Source organism: Heteronotia binoei, chromosome 13 (genome assembly GCF_032191835.1).
Source record: "Heteronotia binoei isolate CCM8104 ecotype False Entrance Well chromosome 13, APGP_CSIRO_Hbin_v1, whole genome shotgun sequence".
In the NCBI taxonomy this organism is placed as follows: Eukaryota; Metazoa; Chordata; class Lepidosauria; order Squamata; family Gekkonidae; genus Heteronotia; species Heteronotia binoei.
In genome coordinates this window covers 74,444,947-74,465,139 of record NC_083235.1, presented here as the reverse complement: position 1 = coordinate 74,465,139, position 20,193 = coordinate 74,444,947, and the positions used below count along the sequence as shown (strand labels likewise).

At 48.4% G+C, this 20,193-nt stretch overlaps 1 protein-coding gene across 1 annotated transcript in view; it reads right to left on the bottom strand.

Annotated features, from left to right (window-relative positions):
• Window positions 1–20,193, bottom strand: part of NARF (nuclear prelamin A recognition factor) — a 54,663-nt gene that overhangs the window by 22,410 nt on the left and 12,060 nt on the right. Inside the window, exons 5-6 of the mRNA XM_060252301.1 lie at window positions 4,702–4,834; window positions 388–522 (exon numbers count right to left, since the gene is read on the bottom strand). Of these exons, the coding sequence (XP_060108284.1) occupies window positions 388–522; window positions 4,702–4,834 (268 nt within the window). The remainder of the gene's footprint in view (window positions 1–387; window positions 523–4,701; window positions 4,835–20,193) is intronic.

The following is a 20,193-nucleotide window of genomic DNA, read 5'->3' as shown; positions in this document are numbered from 1 at the left end:
TGATTGATTGAGTCTGGAAAACTTAACACAGCAGAGCTACAGAGCCAAGCTCCTTCATTGGCTGAAGCTCCTCCTTCCTTTGGGAAAAGGGAGGGGGAAGAGGGAAAGAGCAGGGAGAGGCTGCTTTGCTGGCTGGCTGCTCGGGGGAGAAACACAAAATGGCAACCGAAGAAAGCAGGCAAGGGAGAATGAAGCAGACAACAGCCAGTCGCTGGAGGGCCTGATTGGAGCTCTCTGGGGGCTGGATCTGACCCACAGGCTGTATTTTTGATACCCTGTTCTAGAGCCAATTTCTTTTCATTCTGCATGGTATAGCTATGGTATTTCCTGGGGTGGTTACAAATTTGTTCATATCACTTTTTGTTGTTGTTGGACTGGGTCTCTCACCTGGGCAAGCAGAAGCAAACATTGGTAAGGCATGCTCTTCTTGATTCTGACGGTGGTACCGCTGCACAAACTCCTTCTGGCTCTCCAGAATACTAAAATCAGCAGCTATTGTGGTGTCAAAGACATAATGTACTCCTAGTGGAAAACAATGGCAAGAGCAGCACATTAAAACAAAGACATAATGTACTCCTAGCAGATTCACCGCGGGGATACATTGGCTGATAACAGACGGGCATTCCGGGGCAGCTTGGAGGCGTCCCGATTTGGGACGCCCCAAAACAAGCCGCCCTGGAGCCTCTTCACGCTCATCTGCATGCCGCTCGTCTCTGGTCCACGCGGCTGCTGGGCACCTCCGCAAGGAAGGCGACCCAGAAACCGGATTCCTCTTTGTTCCCCCTTGGGGGGAAGTGCTGATGCGCACGAGCGCTCCAGCGCTCTCATAGGGTCCTTAAAAAAACCCCAACAACCTGGAAACAGCTTGGGGCAGCTTGGCAGCTCCACACTGCCAAGACGCCTCACTTGCGCCCTTCCCCTTCCAGACAGCGAGGAGGCGACTACTGGTAGGCTCAGATATTTGCTACCACTTTCAAAGTGGTTGCTTTTTGAGCCGGGTGGAGTGGCCGGAAGGACGGGGTGAGTGTGGGCTGGGGATGCCAGGCAGATGTTTGTGTGTGGAGGGATTATTTGGGCCGACTTCAGAGGCATCTCTGAGTCAGCGCAAAGTGCCGGTCTGTAATCAGCCATTGTTTCTTAGACTGCTCTGAACGTCGTTCAGCCTTTTCAAACACATTTTAAAAAATAAAATCAAAATGTCAAGGCAGCAAAGAGAAAATCTGAACTCATGTTTTATTGACTGGCATTAAAACAAAACAAGTGTTCATGCAGGCTCAACAGACTGATCAAAATGGACAGAATTTTGGGCTGAAGCCACAAGCTTGAGAATCATTCACAAACAGCAACTTTGAGTTTCAAAAGCAGTTGTAATAAGGCATGAATGAAGACCGAGGGATGGGGAGGGGGGGGGGGTGGAATCAAAAAGCGCATGTGACGCAACTCTCTAGCTTGTGACCAGGAGGTCTAGATTTCATTATTCATTCCCATGTCCAATATTGTGACCGGAAACTGGAATGAAATTTTAGCTAAATCTTATACATCTCATTCCTGTTACAACACACAAACAGAGTCTGCATTATTATTGTTATTTACAACAATAACAATAACAATGCAGACTCTGTGTGTGTATTGTAACAGAAACGGTGGGAATAGGAGGGAGGGACGGTGGCTCAGTGGTAGAGCATCTGCTTGGGAAGCAGAAGGTCCCAGGTTCAATCCCCGGCATCTCCAAAAAAGGGTCCAGGCAAATAGGTGTGAAAATCCTCAGCTTGAGACCCTGGAGAGCCGCTGCCAGTCTGAGAAGACAATACTGACTTTGATGGACCGAGGGTCTGATTCAGTATAAGGCAGCTTCATATGTTCATGGGGAGGGCAGTGGCTCAGTTGTAGAGCATCTGCTTGGGAAGCAGAAGGTCCCAGGTTCAATCCCCGGCATCTCCAAAAAAGGGTCCAGGCAAATAGGTGTGAAAAACCTCAGCTTGAGACCCTGGAGAGCCGCTGCCAGTCTGAGAAGACAATACTGAGTTCGATGGACCGAGGGTCTGATTCAGTATAAGGCAGCTTCATATGTTCATATATGTTCAATATAAACACATAGACCAGTTACAGATGGGCATTTTAAGCCACTCTGGGACGGCAGGTGAGCACCCCAAAAAACCACGTATGTCTGCCTGCCATCCCTGGCCCATCCGAGCCGCCCCCGCCTCACCAGGAGCCAGCTTAAAAAGACACCACTTTCAAAGTGTATCTGAGGAACCTCCCCAGCCATCTGGACAGTCGGAAGAACCTAGAAAGTGTCTGGGGGGGTCGCGGATGGGATGCATGAGTGCTCTAGATGCTCCCTGGGGTGCCTGTGGCCCGTCCCTCTTCTGTGGGCTGTCAGGATGCTCCCGGGTGCTCCTTTTCCAGACGGCTCGCTTCTGGGTTGGCTTGATGCCACCCTGAGCCGGCTGTCTGTTAGCAGCCATAGACTGCCAACTTTCAAAAGGAAAGGACCTCAGAGGCTTGTGGGATTTGTTGCCTGGAGTTCCAAGCAACAGGTATTTTTCTAAAGTAACTGAGGCATATTATGTTCTGTGGGGCTGTAGAGTAAGTGCAAAAGAGAAGCACAGATGGGAACAAGAGTCTGTATGTGTCACAGAAGTCCTTCTTGACCACTGAGAGACCTGGCCACTCCTGTTGGTTAGAGTTGTCAACCTCCACGTGGCGGCTGGAGATCTTTTGTGATTAACAGAGTCGACAGAGATCAGCTCACCTGGAGAAAACGGCTGCTTTTAAAGATGGACTTCATGGCATTATACTCCACTGAGGTCCCTCCCCTCCCCAAACCCCCCTCTCCTCAGGCTCCACCCCCAAGATCTTCAGATGTTTTCCAGCTCAGGGCTGGCAACCCTACTGCTGGTTATTGAGGTCACAGCCCTTGGCAGTAACAGAAGTACATGCAAATCAAAAAGTGTTTTGGAGGCTTCCACTACAGTCAGTGGAAAGTAAATCTTAAATGGAAAAGTGGCCATTCTATTGTGTGACTGGCTGCAATTCTTTAAAAAATTCTTTAAAAAAACCCAAAAAAACAGCTAGGTTGGGTCTCCCTAACATTTCTGCTGACCAGGGGAGCCATATTTGCCAATCCCCCGTCCCATAGGAGACCTTCAATTCCTCCCTCATGTGTTCCTAGGAGTACCTCCATCTTCTAGGAACAGCATGGCGATAGTTTGGGGGCAGCAGACTGGAGCGGTATCTGGTAGCACACTCCACTGACAGAATTTTTTCATTAGCAGCAATTTTGGGTGAAATTGAAACTGCAAACGTGTGTCCTTTACCTGTAGCATGACTATCTGGGTCTTTGGCCCACAATAGTATAACTTTCCCAACTTTGCTCCTTACTACTGTAAGCCAGACTTTGTTTTTCAAAAAAGCTTAGGCTCTTACGCCATGTTCAGAAGACAGATTTGTATCGAAATGTACATGTGGAAGGAGGATCAGGATTCTACTTGTCTCATTCCTTGCTGTACCTGACTGCTAAGACAATGTATACAGGCTCACAAAATATGTACAGTTAGTAGGGTTGCCAGGTCCAACTCAAGAAATATTTGGGGACTATGGGGGTGGAGCCAGGAGCAAGGGTGTGACAAACACAACTGAACTCTGAATGGAGTTCTGGTAATCACACCTTTTAAATGACTTCCTTCCATAGGAAATAAAGGATAGGGGCACCTTCTTTGGGGGCTCATAGAATTGGACCCCTTGGTCCAATCTTTTTGAAACTTGGGGAGCATTTTGGGGAGAGGAACTGGATGCTATATCAAAAATCTGGTACCTCTACCTCAAAAATCACATTTAAAGGGACCACACTCCTTTCTGCAAGTAATAGATAGGGGCACCTTCTTTTGGGGCTGGTCCAATCTTTTTGAAACTTGGCGTGTGCTGAAAATTTGCTGCCTCCACCTCAAACAACAGTCCCCCAGATACCCACAGATCAATTCTCCATTATACGCTATGGGAATAGGTCTCCGCAGGGTATAATGGAGTGTCCAGCAGACATTTCCCTCCCCTCCCCCACACTTTCTGATGAGCCTGAAGAGGGGGGAGGGCCTCCAAATTGGGGGATCTCCTGCTCCCAACTGCGGATTGGCAACCCTAATGGTAAGGATGGTGCATTCAGGGTGTAGGAGGTTACTACAAATACATAAATATCAGGTGTGGCAATAGGGGCAGTCCTAATCTACACCCCTCCCCGGTCACTACAGGAATTGACCACATGCCTAGGGCTCAGATTCAAAATTCTGTATTCCACTGTGGAATTGCAGGATTACGGACTTATTTCCCTGAACACAATTCTAAGAAAGACAGACGTATTCATTTATTTCAATTATATTCCACCTTTCTTCCATAAAGGAACACAAGATGGCATCCATAAGGTTTCTAGAAGATCATTTTCTAATCTAGCCATTGGTTAGACTCAGACCTGCTTCCAACTATACCCAGGGATATGCTCTGTTTTCACCATTTGTGCACTATCTTAAGTACCCTGCTATATCAGAACACATTTTCAACTGTGAGTGTCCTCATAAATGTGTCTCCTGCTAAATAACAGACTTTCTCATGACCAGGCACATGCTACAGAAATTTGCCAGGGAAGCAAAATGTGAAAAGAAAAAAAAATGCTGTGTTTTTCATTTCTTGCCATAATAACCAACCTACCAAGATTTCGAAGGAAACCACAAAGCCTCTTGGCTGCTTCGGTGACACAGGTATTGAATTTAGCAGCAAAATAAGGCAAGGACTGAGGACATACAGACACTGCTACCACTTTGTGTTTTGAGGTATCACATTTCTGGAAAACAACACACAACAAAACATACAGGTAGATTAGCATTTAACAGTTTATACATTATGCTTCCCAAGCTTTTTTTTAGCAGGAACACACAGGAATGGAGTTCTGGCTGGCATAGTGTCAGGGTGCATAGCCTAATATGCAAATGATCCCTGCTGGCAAATGATTCCTGCAGGGTGCATGGCTTAATATGCAAATGTTTCCACATACCTTATTAATTGTTCTGAGTCAGATACTGATCTAGTGTTTAAGTAAGGTTTTGTGAAGCGGCCGTTTATGTCTCCCCTCCCCACTGCTCACTGTCACACTGAAGGAAAAACACTGTTCTAAGGAAGTTGCCAGTCTCTGTCTCTCTGCCTGTTATCAACAGCAGGAAAGTAAAGAATACTAAAACACAGCTATCATAGAACAGCAGTAACTTTATCCAGACAAGAGAAAGGCAGAGCAGCATTATTGTGGCTACTAGACCTCTCTCTCTCTCTCTCTCTCTCATTGCCATAATGTCAGAAAATTCCCCATAGCAGGTAAAGTAATATATTATTGTGCTGAGGCAAAAGAGAGGAGAGGAAGAAGGCTGTGTATGCCCAGTTGGGGAAACATAATGAAGTGCTACACACATGGTGGTAAGGTTGCCAACCTCCTGGTGGGCCAAAACAAGGGGGAGAAGGCTACATACAGAGCATGCAAAAGAGCTACACTTTCAAAAGGTCCAACAGTCCCAAAGGGTTGTGAAGAGCCAGTCCGAACAAGTTGCATGGCAGAATAATTTAATTATCCTACTTCTCTGGAAGCAACAGGAAGAATTACAAAGGGTAACAGAATGTGAAGTTGCGGCAAAAGTAAAATATTTAGGTGTGGAAATTACTATGAAAAATATAGACTTGCATAAAAATAACTATGAGAAGCTTTGGCGTAAGATTGATGAAGATCTGATTAAATGGAATAAATTGCACTTGTCTATGCTGGGCAGAACTGCGGCAATTAAAATGAACGTTCTACCAAAAATTATGTTCCTATTTCAAACAATTCCAATTGTGAAGGATAATAAACAATTCAGTAAATGGCAAAGGAAGATTTCAGAATTTGTATGGGCCGGGAAAAAAACCAAGAATTAAAATGAAAATTCTAACTGATGCAAAAGAAAGAGGAGGTTTCCAATTGCCGAATTTAAAATTGTACCATGATGCAGTATGCTTGGTGTGGATTAAGGAATGGATGACGTTAAGAAATTATTGGTCTTAGAAGGTCATGGAAATATTTTTGGCTGGCATGCTTATATGTATTATGGGAAAAACAAGATGGATGGGTTTTTTTCACATCATTATATAAGAAGAAACTTGTTAAATACCTGGTCAAAATATAAAAAAATATGGAGATGAGAGAAAGCCATTATGGATTGCGCCAACGGAAGTAATAAAGTTATCATTAGATGAAGAGATGCAGTTAACATTTAAACAATTATTAAAAATACATGGAAGAAAGGTGGAACTAAAATAGGCTGAAGAACTACAGTATAAATATAATTGGTTTCAATTGCAACAAATTAAGAGCTTGGTAGAACTGGATATCAAAAATGAAGATATAAGACTAGAACAAACAGAATTGGAAAGAATGCTGTTGGGGGATAATGAAAAGTTGATTTCAAGAACTTATAAATTGTTATTGAAATGGTATATGGAAGATGAAGTAGTTATATCTCAAATCTCAAATATGTGGTAGATTTTTCATCTTAGGTGTGTGAGGCAGCTGGCCCCTTTCCTGGAGCACAACGATCTAGCAACAGTGATTCATGCCACGGTCACTTCAAGGCTGGACTACTATAATGCCCTCTACATGGGGCTGCCCCTGTGCCAAACCTAGAAGTTGCAGTTAGTGCAGAATGCTGCCACCCGGCTGTTATTAGGGCTCCCAAGATGGGAGCACATTCGGCCGGGGCTCCGGGATCTGCACTGGCTGCCAATAATATACCGAGTCCGGTACAAGGTGCTGGTTATTACCTTTAAAGCCCTATATGGCCTAGGACCTGCCTACCTTAGGGACCGTCTCTCCCCACATGTTCCCCAGAGAGTACTGAGATGGAGCTCTCAAAATCTGCTTGTAATCCCCGGGCCAAAGGAGGCCCGTCGGAAATCCACCAGGGACAGGGCTTTCTCGGTAACCACTCCTTGCTGGTGAAACCAGCTGCCGGAAGAGGTGAGGGCCCTGCGGGACCTTGGGCAGTTCCGCAGGGCCTGTAAGACAGCCCTCTTCCGGCTGGCCTATAACTAACTGACATTGGAAACTTTATGGAAGGTTGTAGTGTAGCACTTTGGCAGATCGTTTGTTCTATATATTTTACTATTTTATTGTTTTAAATTGTTGCAAACTGATGTATTTTAAAACCAAACTTTATGTTAGATTTTATATGTTGTAAGCCGCCCTGAGCTGCTTCGGTGGGAAGGGCGGGATATAAACTGAAATAAACTGAAACTGAAAGGATAAAAAGGGCAATTAATATTAATAAAGAAATACAAATGGAATCATGGGAGTATCTATGGAAGAAGATATGAAGATATCGACATGTTATAACATTAAAGAAAATTGCTTTAAAATGCTATATAGGTGGTATATGACACCTAAGAAACCAGCAAAAATGAACCATCAGGTGTCAGATAGATGTTGGAAATACAAAAAATGTGAAGGTTCTTTCTACCATATGTGGTGGACTTGTGAAAAGGCAAGACAATTTTGGCAAATGATTCAGAAAGAAATGTCAAAAATTTTAGGTTATGACATTAAGAGGTCTCCAGATATTTTTTGGTTGGGATTAAAAATGGAAAGTTTTCCGAAACATAGTAGAACAATTGTGTGGTATCTGCTTTCAGCTGCATATGAACATATGAAGCTGCCTTATACTGAATCAGACCCGTGGTCCATCAAAGTCAGTATTGTCTTCTCAGACTGGCAGTGGCTCTCCAGGGTCTCAAGCTGAGGTTTTTCACACCTATTTGCCTGGACCCTTTTTTGGAGATGCCAGGGATTGAACCTGGGACCTTCTGCTTCCCAAGCAGATGCTCTACCACTGAGCCACCGTCCCTCCCCTGCAAGGACATTATATGTGCAGTTATGGAAGCAAGATAAAATACCAGAAAAATGGGATTGGATTTTGAAAGTTTTGTCTTGGAGTGAAATGGACAAACTTACAAGAATCTTAAAAGACTATGACTTGGAGAAATTTAAAATGGAATGGGAGAAATTTCAAAAATATGTGGAAAAGTACTGGAAGGTAAAGGGACATTTAGTGTTTTTTGACAACAGTTGAAATCCTATGGATTAACGGACTAAAAATGCAAAGGAATAATTTTCTTTGGGTTTTTTTTCACTATGTTATTTGTATTTTTTCTTGATAAGGGTTAAAAGATAAGAATGAGGATGGACGATAATTATTTTATAGAGTTTGATTTTTCCTTTACTTACTTATTCTTTTTTGTTTGCTATAAGGTTTTTAATATGAAGAGTCTAGGATTGATACAATTACTTTGCTTTTCTTTAGCAATTTAAGTAAACACCGGCGGGGGTCATGAAAGAGGGGAGGGGAGGAGGAGAAAAAATGTCATGTGTTGGTGTTAATTTCATATTAATTTTTTTAAGAATATCATAACAATATATTGCAATTTAATAAAAATTGTTTTACAAGGAGCAACCAAAAAAGAGCAATGTGGATAATGGAGCAGGGAATAAAGGTTACCACGAACCTCCACACAAACCTCAAAATTAAACATCACTCATAACACTCAGTAATTATATAAATTATCAAAATTTCACTGAATCGATCAAAAGGTTATAGAAGATATTAAGGAACAAGAGTCCACACCCGCAGTCTTTTAAAAACACTGAAATTGTGTTAAAATTTCTTCTAGAAAGGTTTTTTCTGCTTTGGAGGCAGCCTTATGTATGGTTTATCTTTTGATTTTTGTACAGCTCGTAGAAGCATCAGCGAAACATGGACTGAGTACTGCCATGTCGCGTTTATGTCCTGTGCCTGGCTGTACAGAGGATAAGATTTATGGAGCATGGTTCTCCGTGGAAGAATTCTTGAAGTTCAACTGGAATACGTTAGGAGCAGTGCTCCGTGTTCGAAGACTCTGCCTCTTGAATTTCTGTCTGCACCCCATAATCTATATTACTTGGACATTAATTTGTTTTTAAAAGACTGTGGGTGTGGACTCATGTTCCTTAATATCTTCTATAACCTTTTTGAATGAGTCAATGAAATTTTGATAATTTGATAATTTATTGATAAATTATATATAATTTATAAATGTTGATAATTTGTTATAAGTGATATCTAAGGTGTATTAATTTTGAGGCTGGTTTGTGTGACGGTTCATGGTAACCTTTACTCTCTGCCCCACCCGGGGATGATTGGCAACCCTCTCCAGGACCTTAGAACATCAAAGCAGAATTAAAAATGGCCTCATGGACGTGCCTTTAGTTTCTCATTTTAAAGACAGAGGCACAGTTTTGATTCTTTCAAGCTCTTTGCGCTGTACAAGTATCAGAATAAGGGATCTTACGATGATGTCCAGAAAGTTCTGTTGAGGGAGGAATCTGCATAGATTTATAAGGTGAACACCATCACCCCATATGGCTTGAATCTTGCTTGTTTTTTATAATCTCTTTGATGGCAATGTTGCATACACCACAATGACTTTCTGATGACATCTCTTGTATATATCACGCTGCTTCTCTACTGTCCTCTAGTGTTGGTATTTGTAACTTTTTGGTGAGATGAGTTATTAATCTTTAAAGTAAAGGTTATTAATTGACACAGGCATATTGATGTTTTAGGTCAGGATTTCCCAACCCCCCCCCCCCTTGTCCCGGTTATTTTTACACTTCTTCATGGCCCACTAAAATTTGGGGTAGAGCCAGGAGACTTTGGGGGTGGAGACAGGAAATGATGTCATTTCCTGTGGTTTCACTTCCAGGTCAAGGGCCAAGTGATGTCACTTCCAGGGCACACTGAACCAAAACTCCACCGCTTCCTGTGATTTCACTTCCAGGACACTCCCCCAAACCTGCCTCTTCTTCTGAAGTAATTTCATTTTTAAAAAAATCTCTCTGAAACTCATGCTGAGCCAAAATGGGGGTGGAAAGTGGGCGGTCTGCAAACTTTTTTATACATTCCCAGGGTCCTCTCTTTCCACCCCCACAACTGCATGCACCTATCTGTTTGTGTGTCCTTTTCCAGCTTGCAAGCACTCCTAATGCCCATGTTCAATTGCCTGCACCACCTACACACCCCTTCCTCAACAGCACTGGCCAGTGTATGGAGTTGAGAGTTCTGCTGCCATTGCCATCAGGAGTGCCAGCACTGTGTACCACCCACACTGGGCCCTGGCAGCTGCTCTGCCTCAAAATATGCTGACACATGTAGGCCCTTCATTCATTGTTGCCATGTGGCTCACCTTATCATCAGCTGCTTGCTCCTGGATACTTTATTATTTCAAACACTGGCTCTGTCCCTGAGCTTGCTGAACCAGGGTCCTATTTACAAAGACAGTCCCTGAGGAATGGAAGCCAACTTCCACCCTGGTCAGGCTCTGGCTCCGGCTGCTTTTCAGGCTGACACAAGGAATGTACTTAAATGTCTGAGACAGAGCTTTAACGGATACATTTGATGTACTAGGCTGATGCCTCTGATACATTAAAAAATCAGCAACCTAATCCTGAGCAGTTTTTCTTTTTGGTAAAGAGCTTGAGCAGGGCTTCTATTTTTTAGTTGCTGGAGTTTAAATTTAATTTTTTTTATTATTTTTAAAATTTAAATTTAAAAATAAAAATTGTTAAATCATAACAGATATCAAATCAACTGTAATCATCTGGATTTTGTTCCCAAACTCTGTTACTGCTATTTATTTAGTACAGTTACTACATCATGACCAGCAGTGGTCACTGTTTAATATTTCAGTTCCATTTTTTTCTTCACGTAAAGTATGCATGCATACAAAAGCTTACATTCTGAATAAAACTTTGTTGGTCTTAAAGATAGATCTGACCCCTACTTTGCTATATTTTTCTGTGATTTCTGTCATCAGAAATGTCCTACCTTTTCCCCCCAGCCATCATACCGCCTTTAATGATCACAGCTTCTTTCCTTTTCCTAAACCTGAATTATGCGGCATTGTACTAAATACAAGGCACTACATTTCTCTTTAACAGATGCTCATCTCATCACAATCTCAAACCTCCCTTCTTTTTGGTTTCCAGCTAATTTATTGGGGATGATGAATGGATGCCAGAATACAACTGCGCAAACTCTGCAAAATTTAAAAAAGTACAAACGCATGTCAACTTCTGCCTATGAGGACGCTGTTTGAAGAAAAGCATGGAATCTTTAACCGTTCCTGAACACAATGAAAACAGTAGATAAAACTGAAAGGAAATTAAAAAAAAAGAGTGCTAGTCGTAATCTATGCAATAAACATACTTGTTGCATATAAACCAGTGTTAAGGGGAAGCCAATGTACACATTTTAAATACAGTACACACACACACAGGAGGAAACCCTAGCCAACATCTTTGGATCATCTGCTTTAAGTTTTAAAAGGCTAAATGTTTCATCACTGCTTCTGAACCCTTGCACTCCGTTCACATTTCAGGGAGAAGCTAATAAGAATGAGAACAAATGCTTTTCGGCAGGTGTTGGTTCTTTCCCAATGATTATAGGAATGCACAGAATTTAAAAAGGACCTGAAAATCAGCTTGTAAGCAAGAAAAGTTTTTAAAGTCTTCCAAAAGTCCTTCAAAAAATCAACACATTCCTATTACCATTCAGAAAGAACCATTGTATCCCCACAGTTATTCCTTTCAGCATCATTCGTGTCTCAGCAAGACAGTCCCCACCACTGCCAGAAAGGAGCTACTGTGTGCAACAGTTGACCTCCCCCAAGCCAGCAAGCAAACTGGCAGGTAAGGGGCCATGCTACTAGAAGTTTCCCTTTGCTCTGCTTTTTGAACCAGGCGCTACCACAATGCCTAGCCATGAACACATGAAGCTGCCATTCTGGAAGCGTTTTATGACGATAATACGTGCCAGTGCCACAAGCCAGCAAGCACAAAGAGGAAAGACTGCATTATTCCAGGCACAAACTATCTCTCTCTCTCTCATGTGTATGTGTTGGGGAGAGAACATAAAAACATAAAGAAGCCATGTTGGATCAGGCCAATGGCCCATCCAGTCCAACACTCTGTGTCACATAAGAACATAAGAGAAGTCATGTTGGATCAGGCCAATGGCCCCTCCAGTCCAACACTCTGTGTCACATAAGAGAAGCCATGTTGGATCAGGCCAATGGCCCCTCCAGTCCAACACTCTGTGTCACATAAGAACATAAGAGAAGCCATGTTGGATCAGACCAATGGCCCATCCAGTCCAATGTCATGGGTGCTGGGGACCCTTCAGAGGAAGTTGAGTCTGATGAGGAAACTGTGCCCCCGCCACCTGCACCAGTGCCCCTGCCTCCTGCTGGAGAAGATCCCAGCCCCCCTGCCTCGCCCTCTCGGGTGGCTCGTGTGCGTGACCGCCTCCGGCAGGACCTCAGGGATCGGAGGAGGGCGGCACGCTCACAAGCAAGACGCTCCCTGAGCCCTGAGTTCTGAGAGGATTCTGGCCCTTCTAAGAGCAAGGATGCTTGAGTGGTAACAGGATCCTGGCTGCCTCCCTGAGCCAGCAATTAGCCCAAACGGGCAACAGCCAGCAGAGGGCTATATAGCTGTGGGCTTTGGGAGGAAGCTTTGTGGAAGCAAATAGTCATCTCCCTGACATTCTAGCATCCACTCCGGCTTGACTTTGGTTCCTGACTCCCTGACTTTGGCTTTGGACTTCTGGACTCCCTGACCTCGGCTTCTGGACCTCAGACCTGCGATACTTCTACAGTGATTCGGATTTGGCGCCTCGGACCCTCCTGCTTACTGGCTACAGACCTCGGACTGCCTCTGGACTTTGCCTGACCCGGCCCCAGCCGTGACAGATTGCTTCCACCGACAAACACCCACTCCACAGGATGGATGCTGAAGCAAGTGAAACCACAGAACTACTGGCTGCGCTCCAAGCCCAGGTACAGCAGCTAACACAGGCAGTAGTGCACTTGCAGCAACAACCTGTGGCCAGTGCTCCAGCCAAGTGCCCAGTTCCCCCACCTGACAGATTTGGGGGTGCCGTGGAAGAATTTCCTGCCTTCCTAGCACAGTGTCGGCTGTACTTTGAACTGAGAGCACGGGACTTCCTCAATGACAAAACCAAGGTGCGTTTCGTCATCAGTCTGTTAAAGGGGCAGGCGGCCAAATGGGCCACACCCTTACTGGTCGCGTCCTCTCCCCTACTGACTGATTACCAGGGGTTTGAGGCCCACCTGTCTGCTGCTTTCTCAAACCCAGTCCAAGCAGCCACAGCCAACCGGAAGATCAGGGCACTGAAACAAGGCAACTCCTCGGTGGCTCAATATGCCACTGAATTCAAGCTCCTGACCCAGGACTTGGCGTGGAATGAGGCTGCCCAGATGGACCAGTTTACTGAGGGGTTGGCAGAGGAGGTCCTGGATGAACTGGCCAGGGTGGAGCAGCCACCCACGCTCCAAGAACTTATCACCCTCTGCCTCCGCATCGATGGCCGCCTGGAAAGTCGCCGCCAAGCCAAGACCAGAGGGCGCCAGCTCCCTGCGCCGTGCTACCTGGCTCCTCGCCCGTCCCCAGCTAGTACCAGCACCAAGGATGAGCCTATGCAGCTTGGAGCTGCTCGACCCCGCCTGACCCCAGAGGAAAAGACCAGACGCTGCACGCAGAATCTGTGCCTCTACTGCGGCACGGCAGGCCACTATGCCTCTGGCTGCCCTGCTAAGCATCGGATACCTGGACCTTCGCTGCCACCGCCGCCAAAAGGGCAGCCCCAGGCGTAAGTGGACCCCCCAGCCTGGGGCGACTAGCTGGGTCCTCCGAACAGCGGGCTGATACCCCAGGGCCATTCCTGCTACCAGTCAAACTCCGTCTGCCTGACGAACGCTGGCTGTTCGTGTATGCCATGCTGGACTCGGGAGCGGCCCACTGTTTTATAGATGCCGCCTTTGTGAAGCAGCACCAGATCCCTGTGCAGACAAAAGGGATTCCGTCGCTGGTGGAGGCTATTGACGGGCGCCTCCTCCGTTCTGGCCCCGTCACCCAGGAGACCTGTCCCATCACTTTCCACGTCCAGCAGCACCAAGAACAGCTGCGGTTTGATGTCGCCCGCATGCCTCGCTTCCCGCTGATTCTAGGCCTTTCCTGGCTGAAGCTGCACAACCCCATCGTGGACTGGGCCCAGCAGGAACTACGCTTCCGAGACCCATGCCCCCATCTGACTCCTCCCACCACTCTAGCAGCTGGCATCCCGAGTGGTGGTCCTCAGCTCCCTCAGAAGTATGTGGACCTTGCTGATGTCTTCGAAGAGACAGGAGCTGATCAGCTTCCCCCTCACCGGCCCTACGACTGTGCCATTGATTTGGTACCTGGGGCACCACTCCCGGTGGGGCGTCTGTACCCAATGTCGGAGCCGGAGTTGGCAGCTCTGCGAGACTTCCTGGACAAGAACCTGAAACGCGGATTCATCCGACCCTCAACCTCTCCCCTATCTGCTCCAGTGCTCTTCGTGAAGAAGAAAAGTGGGGAGCTCCGGCTGTGCAATGACTACCGGGCCCTGAACAAGATCACCATCCGCGACCGGTACCCTCCACCACTGATCCCTGAACTCTTGGATCGCCTAAAGGGGGCCCAAATCTACACCAAGCTGGACCTCCGTGGAGCGTACAATTTGGTGCGCATACAGCCCGGAGACGAATGGAAGACAGCGTTTGGGACCCGATACGGGCAGTACGAGCACCTGGTAATGCCCTTCGGACTGACCAATGCCCCCGCTGTCTTCCAGAGGTTCATGAATGACATATTCCGGGACCTGCTCGACCGCTTCGCGATCATATACCTGGATGACATCCTAATTTACTCCCGCAATCCTGCCCAGCACGCCGAGCACGTCCGCCAGGTCCTGCAGCGCCTACGAGCCCATGGTCTCTACGCCAAGCTGGAGAAGTGCGACTTCGACCTGCGCTCCGTCGAGTTCCTTGGGCACATCGTGTCACCGCAGGGGATCCTCATGGACCCGAAAAAAGTAGAAGCGGTCCTGACCTGGCAGGCTCCTCAGAATCGCAAAGACCTGCAGCGGTTCCTCGGTTTTGCCAACTACTATCGGCAATTCATCCCGGCCTACGCATCCCTGACCACACCCCTGACTCAACTACTCCGCCCCAAAGAACCCTTCCACTGGTCCCCAGAGGCCGATAACGCCTTCTCCACCCTGAAGACTCGCTTTGCCACCGGGCCACTCCTGAGATACCCCGACCCCCAGCTTCCCTTTACGGTGGAAGCTGATGCCTCCAACGTGGCCCTGGGAGCAGTGCTGTCCCAGCGCGAGGAGCCGTCCCAGCCACTACAGCCCTGCGCCTATTACTCGCGGCAGCTCACTGCTGCAGAGAGGAACTATACCATCTGGGAGAGGGAGTTGCTCGCGATCAAGGCGGCGTTTGAGGTTTGGCGACATTACCTCGAAGGGGCTCGCCACCCTGTTCAAGTGCTCACCGATCACCGGAACTTGGAACACCTCCAGACCACCCGCCGTCTCAACCAGCGCCAGATCCGGTGGTCCCTATTCTTCTCTCGCTTCGACTTCCGGATCTCCTACATCCCCCATACCCAGAACCGGAAAGCAGACGCGCTCTCCCGGAAACCGGAATACGCCCCTGCCTCAACTGAGACCGCGCCCGCTGCTCCAATCCTGCCGCCCTCAGTATTTGCAGCCACCTCCACTTCACCAGCACTCGTGGAGGACATTCGGGCTAGCCAGGCCAATGATCCCTGGGTCCAGCAACACCTCCAGGCTCTCCAAGATGACCCAACAGGGGAGTTCACGACTCGAGGCGGCCTCTTGCTACACCGCGAACGCCTCTATGTGCCGCCCGGGCCCTTGCGGGCAGAAGTGCTACGCCTGACCCACGACTCGTTACCCGCCGGGCACTTTGGACAGCATAAGACCACCCACTTGCTGACAAGGGAATTCTGGTGGCCACGAGTTCGCGCTGATGTTGCCCGCTATGTCAGCTCCTGTGACGTCTGCCGACGGGCCAAAGACATCCCAGCCAAACCCTCAGGGTTGCTGCAGCCCTTGCCCACATCTTCAGGACCCTGGGATACCATCTCGATGGACTTCATCACGGAACTTCCACGCTCCAAGGGTCAGACTTGTATCTGGGTGGTCGTCGACCTATTTACCAAGATGGCCCACTTTGTTCCGTGCCCGAAACTCCCCACAGCTCAGGAGACGGCCCAGCTTTACCTGCAACACATCTTTCGTCTGCATGGACTCCCAGCCCATCTGATCTCCGATCGGGGCCCTCAGTTCTCCTCTCGGTTCTGGCAAGCCCTCCATTCCAGCCTGGGTACTCGAGTGCACCTGTCCTCGGCCTACCACCCACAGACAGATGGCCAGACAGAGCGCACCAATGCCACGCTAGAGCAATATCTCCGCTGTTACACCTGTTACCAGCAGGATGACTGGACCACTCTATTGCCCCTAGCGGAGTTTGCATACAACAACGCGGTCCATTCATCCACCCAAATGACCCCGTTTGCTGCAACCTACGGGTACCACCCTCGGTTCTTCCCAGCGATCCTACCACCCACGAATGTCCCCGCCGTCGATGCCTACCTGCAAGAACTCCGTGCCAGCCAAGACTTGCTCCGAGAGCAGCTACAGCAAGCCAAGGAGGCATATAAACGGGCTGCGGACCGAAAGAGGCAAGAAGGCCCTCCAGTGCAGCTGGGGGATCAGGTGTGGCTCTCAACTCGCTACCTGCGCCGGCCTGGTCGGTCTCACAAGCTGGATGCACGGTTCATTGGACCCTACCCCGTCGTTGAACAAATAAACCCCGTCGCCTTCAGGCTCCAGTTGCCACCCCACCTCCGCATTCACCCCGTGTTTCATCGCTCCCTCCTTGTTCCGGCTGCACCCCCTGACCCAGCTCGGACTCCTTCCCCACCGCCGCCACCACCAGTGTTGGTGGATGACGAGGAAGAATATGAGGTGCGCCAGATCCTGGACTCCCGGTACCATCGTGGAGGCCTCCAGTACCTGGTGGACTGGGAGGGATACGGCCCAGAAGACCGGTCTTGGGAGCCCGAGGACAATCTTCATGCCCCGGACTTGGTGCACCAGTTCCACAACGACCACCCCGACCTTCCAGGTCCCTCGACGGAGGGGGGCCCTGGGGGGGGGGATAGTGTCATGGGTGCTGGGGACCCTTCAGAGGAAGTTGAGTCTGATGAGGAAACTGTGCCCCCGCCACCTGCACCAGTGCCCCTGCCTCCTGCTGGAGAAGATCCCAGCCCCCCTGCCTCGCCCTCTCGGGTGGCTCGTGTGCGTGACCGCCTCCGGCAGGACCTCAGGGATCGGAGGAGGGCGGCACGCTCACAAGCAAGACGCTCCCTGAGCCCTGAGTTCTGAGAGGATTCTGGCCCTTCTAAGAGCAAGGATGCTTGAGTGGTAACAGGATCCTGGCTGCCTCCCTGAGCCAGCAATTAGCCCAAACGGGCAACAGCCAGCAGAGGGCTATATAGCTGTGGGCTTTGGGAGGAAGCTTTGTGGAAGCAACTAGTCATCTCCCTGACATTCTAGCATCCACTCCGGCTTGACTTTGGTTCCTGACTCCCTGACTTTGGCTTTGGACTTCTGGACTCCCTGACCTCGGCTTCTGGACCTCAGACCTGCGATACTTCTACAGTGATTCGGATTTCGCGCCTCGGACCCTCCTGCTTACTGGCTACAGACCTCGGACTGCCTCTGGACTTTGCCTGACCCGGCCCCAGCCGTGACATCCAACACTCTGTGTCACATAAGAACATAAGAGAAGTCATGTTGGATCAGGCCAATGGCCCATCCAGTCCAACACTCTGTGTCACATAAGAACATAAGAGAAGCCATGTTGGATCAGGCCAATGGCCCATCCAGTCCAACACTCTGTGTCACACAGTGGCCATAAAAACCAAGTACCATCAGGAGGTCCATCAGTGGAGCTAGAAGCCCTCCCACTGTGCCCCCCGCCCAAGCACCAAGAATACAGAGCATCACTGCCCCAGACAGTGTTCCAACAATATGCTGTGGCTAACAGCCACTGATGGACCTCAGCTCCATATGCTTATCCAATCCCCTCTTGAAGCTGGCTATGCTTGTAGCCGCCACCACCTCCTGTGGCAGTGAATTCCACATGTTAATCCCCCTTTGGGTGAAGGACTTCCTTTTATCTATTTTATCCCGACTGTTCAGCAATTTCATTGAATGTCCACAAGTTCTCATATTGTGAGAAAGGGAGAAAAGTGCCTCTTTCTCTACCTTCTCTATCCCATGCATAATCTTGTAAACCTCTGTCATGTCACCCCGCAGTCAACATTTCTCCAAGCTAAAGAGTCCCAAGCGTTTTAACCTTTCTTCATAGGGAAAGTGTTCCAGCCCTTTAATCATTCTAGTTGCCCTTTTCTGCACTTTTTCCAATGCTATAATATCCTTTTTGAGGTGCGGTAACCAGAATTGTACACAGTACTCCAAATGAGACCGCACCATCGATTTATACAGGGGTATTATGACACTGGCTGATTGGTTTTCAATTCCCTTCCTAATAATTTCCAGCATGGCGTTGGCCTTTTTTTTCAATTGTAGTTGCACACTGTCTCAACATTTTTAGTGAGTTATCTACCACGACCCCAAGATCTCTCTCTTGGTCAGTCTCAGCCAGTTCACACCCCATCAACCTGTATTTATAACTAGGATATTTGGCCTCAATGTGCATTACTTTGCACTTGGCCACACTGAACCTCATCCGCCACGTTGACACCCACTCGCCCAGCCTCGACAGATCCCTTTGGAGTGCCTCACAATCCTTCCTCCTGCACTCCTGCATTTGAAATGTGTGATGCTGTGCTGATGAGGAAGAAACTCAAAGGAGAATCCTCTGAAATGCACGTAACAATTTGAGGCAAGGGATAAACACTGTTCAGTTGGGCTTTGTTGCCTTTCTGGGTGGTATTTCTGTGTGTGGGTCGGGGAGATTAAGAGAAAGGGAGCGTCAGTCTGGCTGGGCACAAAGCAAAGAAACAACCCAAGGGACAAGTCCTGTCAAAGACTGAACAAGTCTCAAACACGAGCAAGTGCCAGAGCGGGAGTTTCCAAACAGCATCAAGGCACAGAGCGTTCACAGCTAGCTTGGAGGGGCAAGACAGAGACAGAGAGGAGGCCCACCCAGAGAAGGAGACATAGCTCCACATCTCTCCCGGTTTCTCCATCTGTTGCTATTGCTTCGCTCTCAAAACACCCCTCCTTCCTTTGTCCCCCACCTCTCACCTTCACCTCCCACCAATGCCAGAGAGAGACGGAGAGCTAACTCTGTTCCCTCCCCCTCAAGGCTCGGCACAGAAAGGGGAGGGAAAGGTGGCGTATGCATAGACTTAAGGCTGCTGGGGGCAGGGCTACCTAGGCATGACCCGGCATGAAGGCTTCTGTGGACTGGCACAGGGTAGTGACCCTGCAAATAGGAAACGCCATTATAGGTCGTTCCTGTAGTACATTTGAATGCTGTGCCTTTAATTCTTTATACAGCTGTGTACAGTTAGTGTTTTATATACCTTGTAAATCTTTGACTTAGAAGTCTATGGCCAGCCTGTGAGAGTAGGCGAGGTAGGTGGCTGCCTAGGGTGCCACCTCACCCACGGGACACTGCTGAGCACCCCTCCCTTCACCCCGCTGCTCTCAGCTTCCTGGGTCGCAGACCCGGGAAGTGAGAGCGGCAGGACAGCGCGTCAGCATGTACTCTCCTCCAAGCTGAGCTTCCCTTGCAAGGGAAGTCAGGCTCAGAGGAGAATGTGCCCCGCCCAGCTGCTCTCACCTTGAAGGCGAAAGCAGCCAGGTGGGGCATCGGCGCAGCTTCTCTGAGCCCGGCTTCCCTTGCAAGGGAAACCAGGCTCAGAGGAAAGCATGCCCCACCCGGCTGCTCTCACTGTTCTCCTCCGAGCTCAGCTTCCACTGCAAGGGAAGACGGGCATGGAGGAGAACGCCTGTGCAGTGCACTCTAAGAGGCACTCTGAGACTGCCCTGAGGGGCAATCTCAGAGTCAGGCCCGGTGCGTGGGAGTAGGTAAACTAGGAAATTGCCTAGGGTGCCAGCTCCTAGCAGGGGCGGGGTGCAGGCGCCCACTCCCTGCTCATGCCATCCCTGAGTCTCCACCACTCCTTCAGCTCTGAGGGAT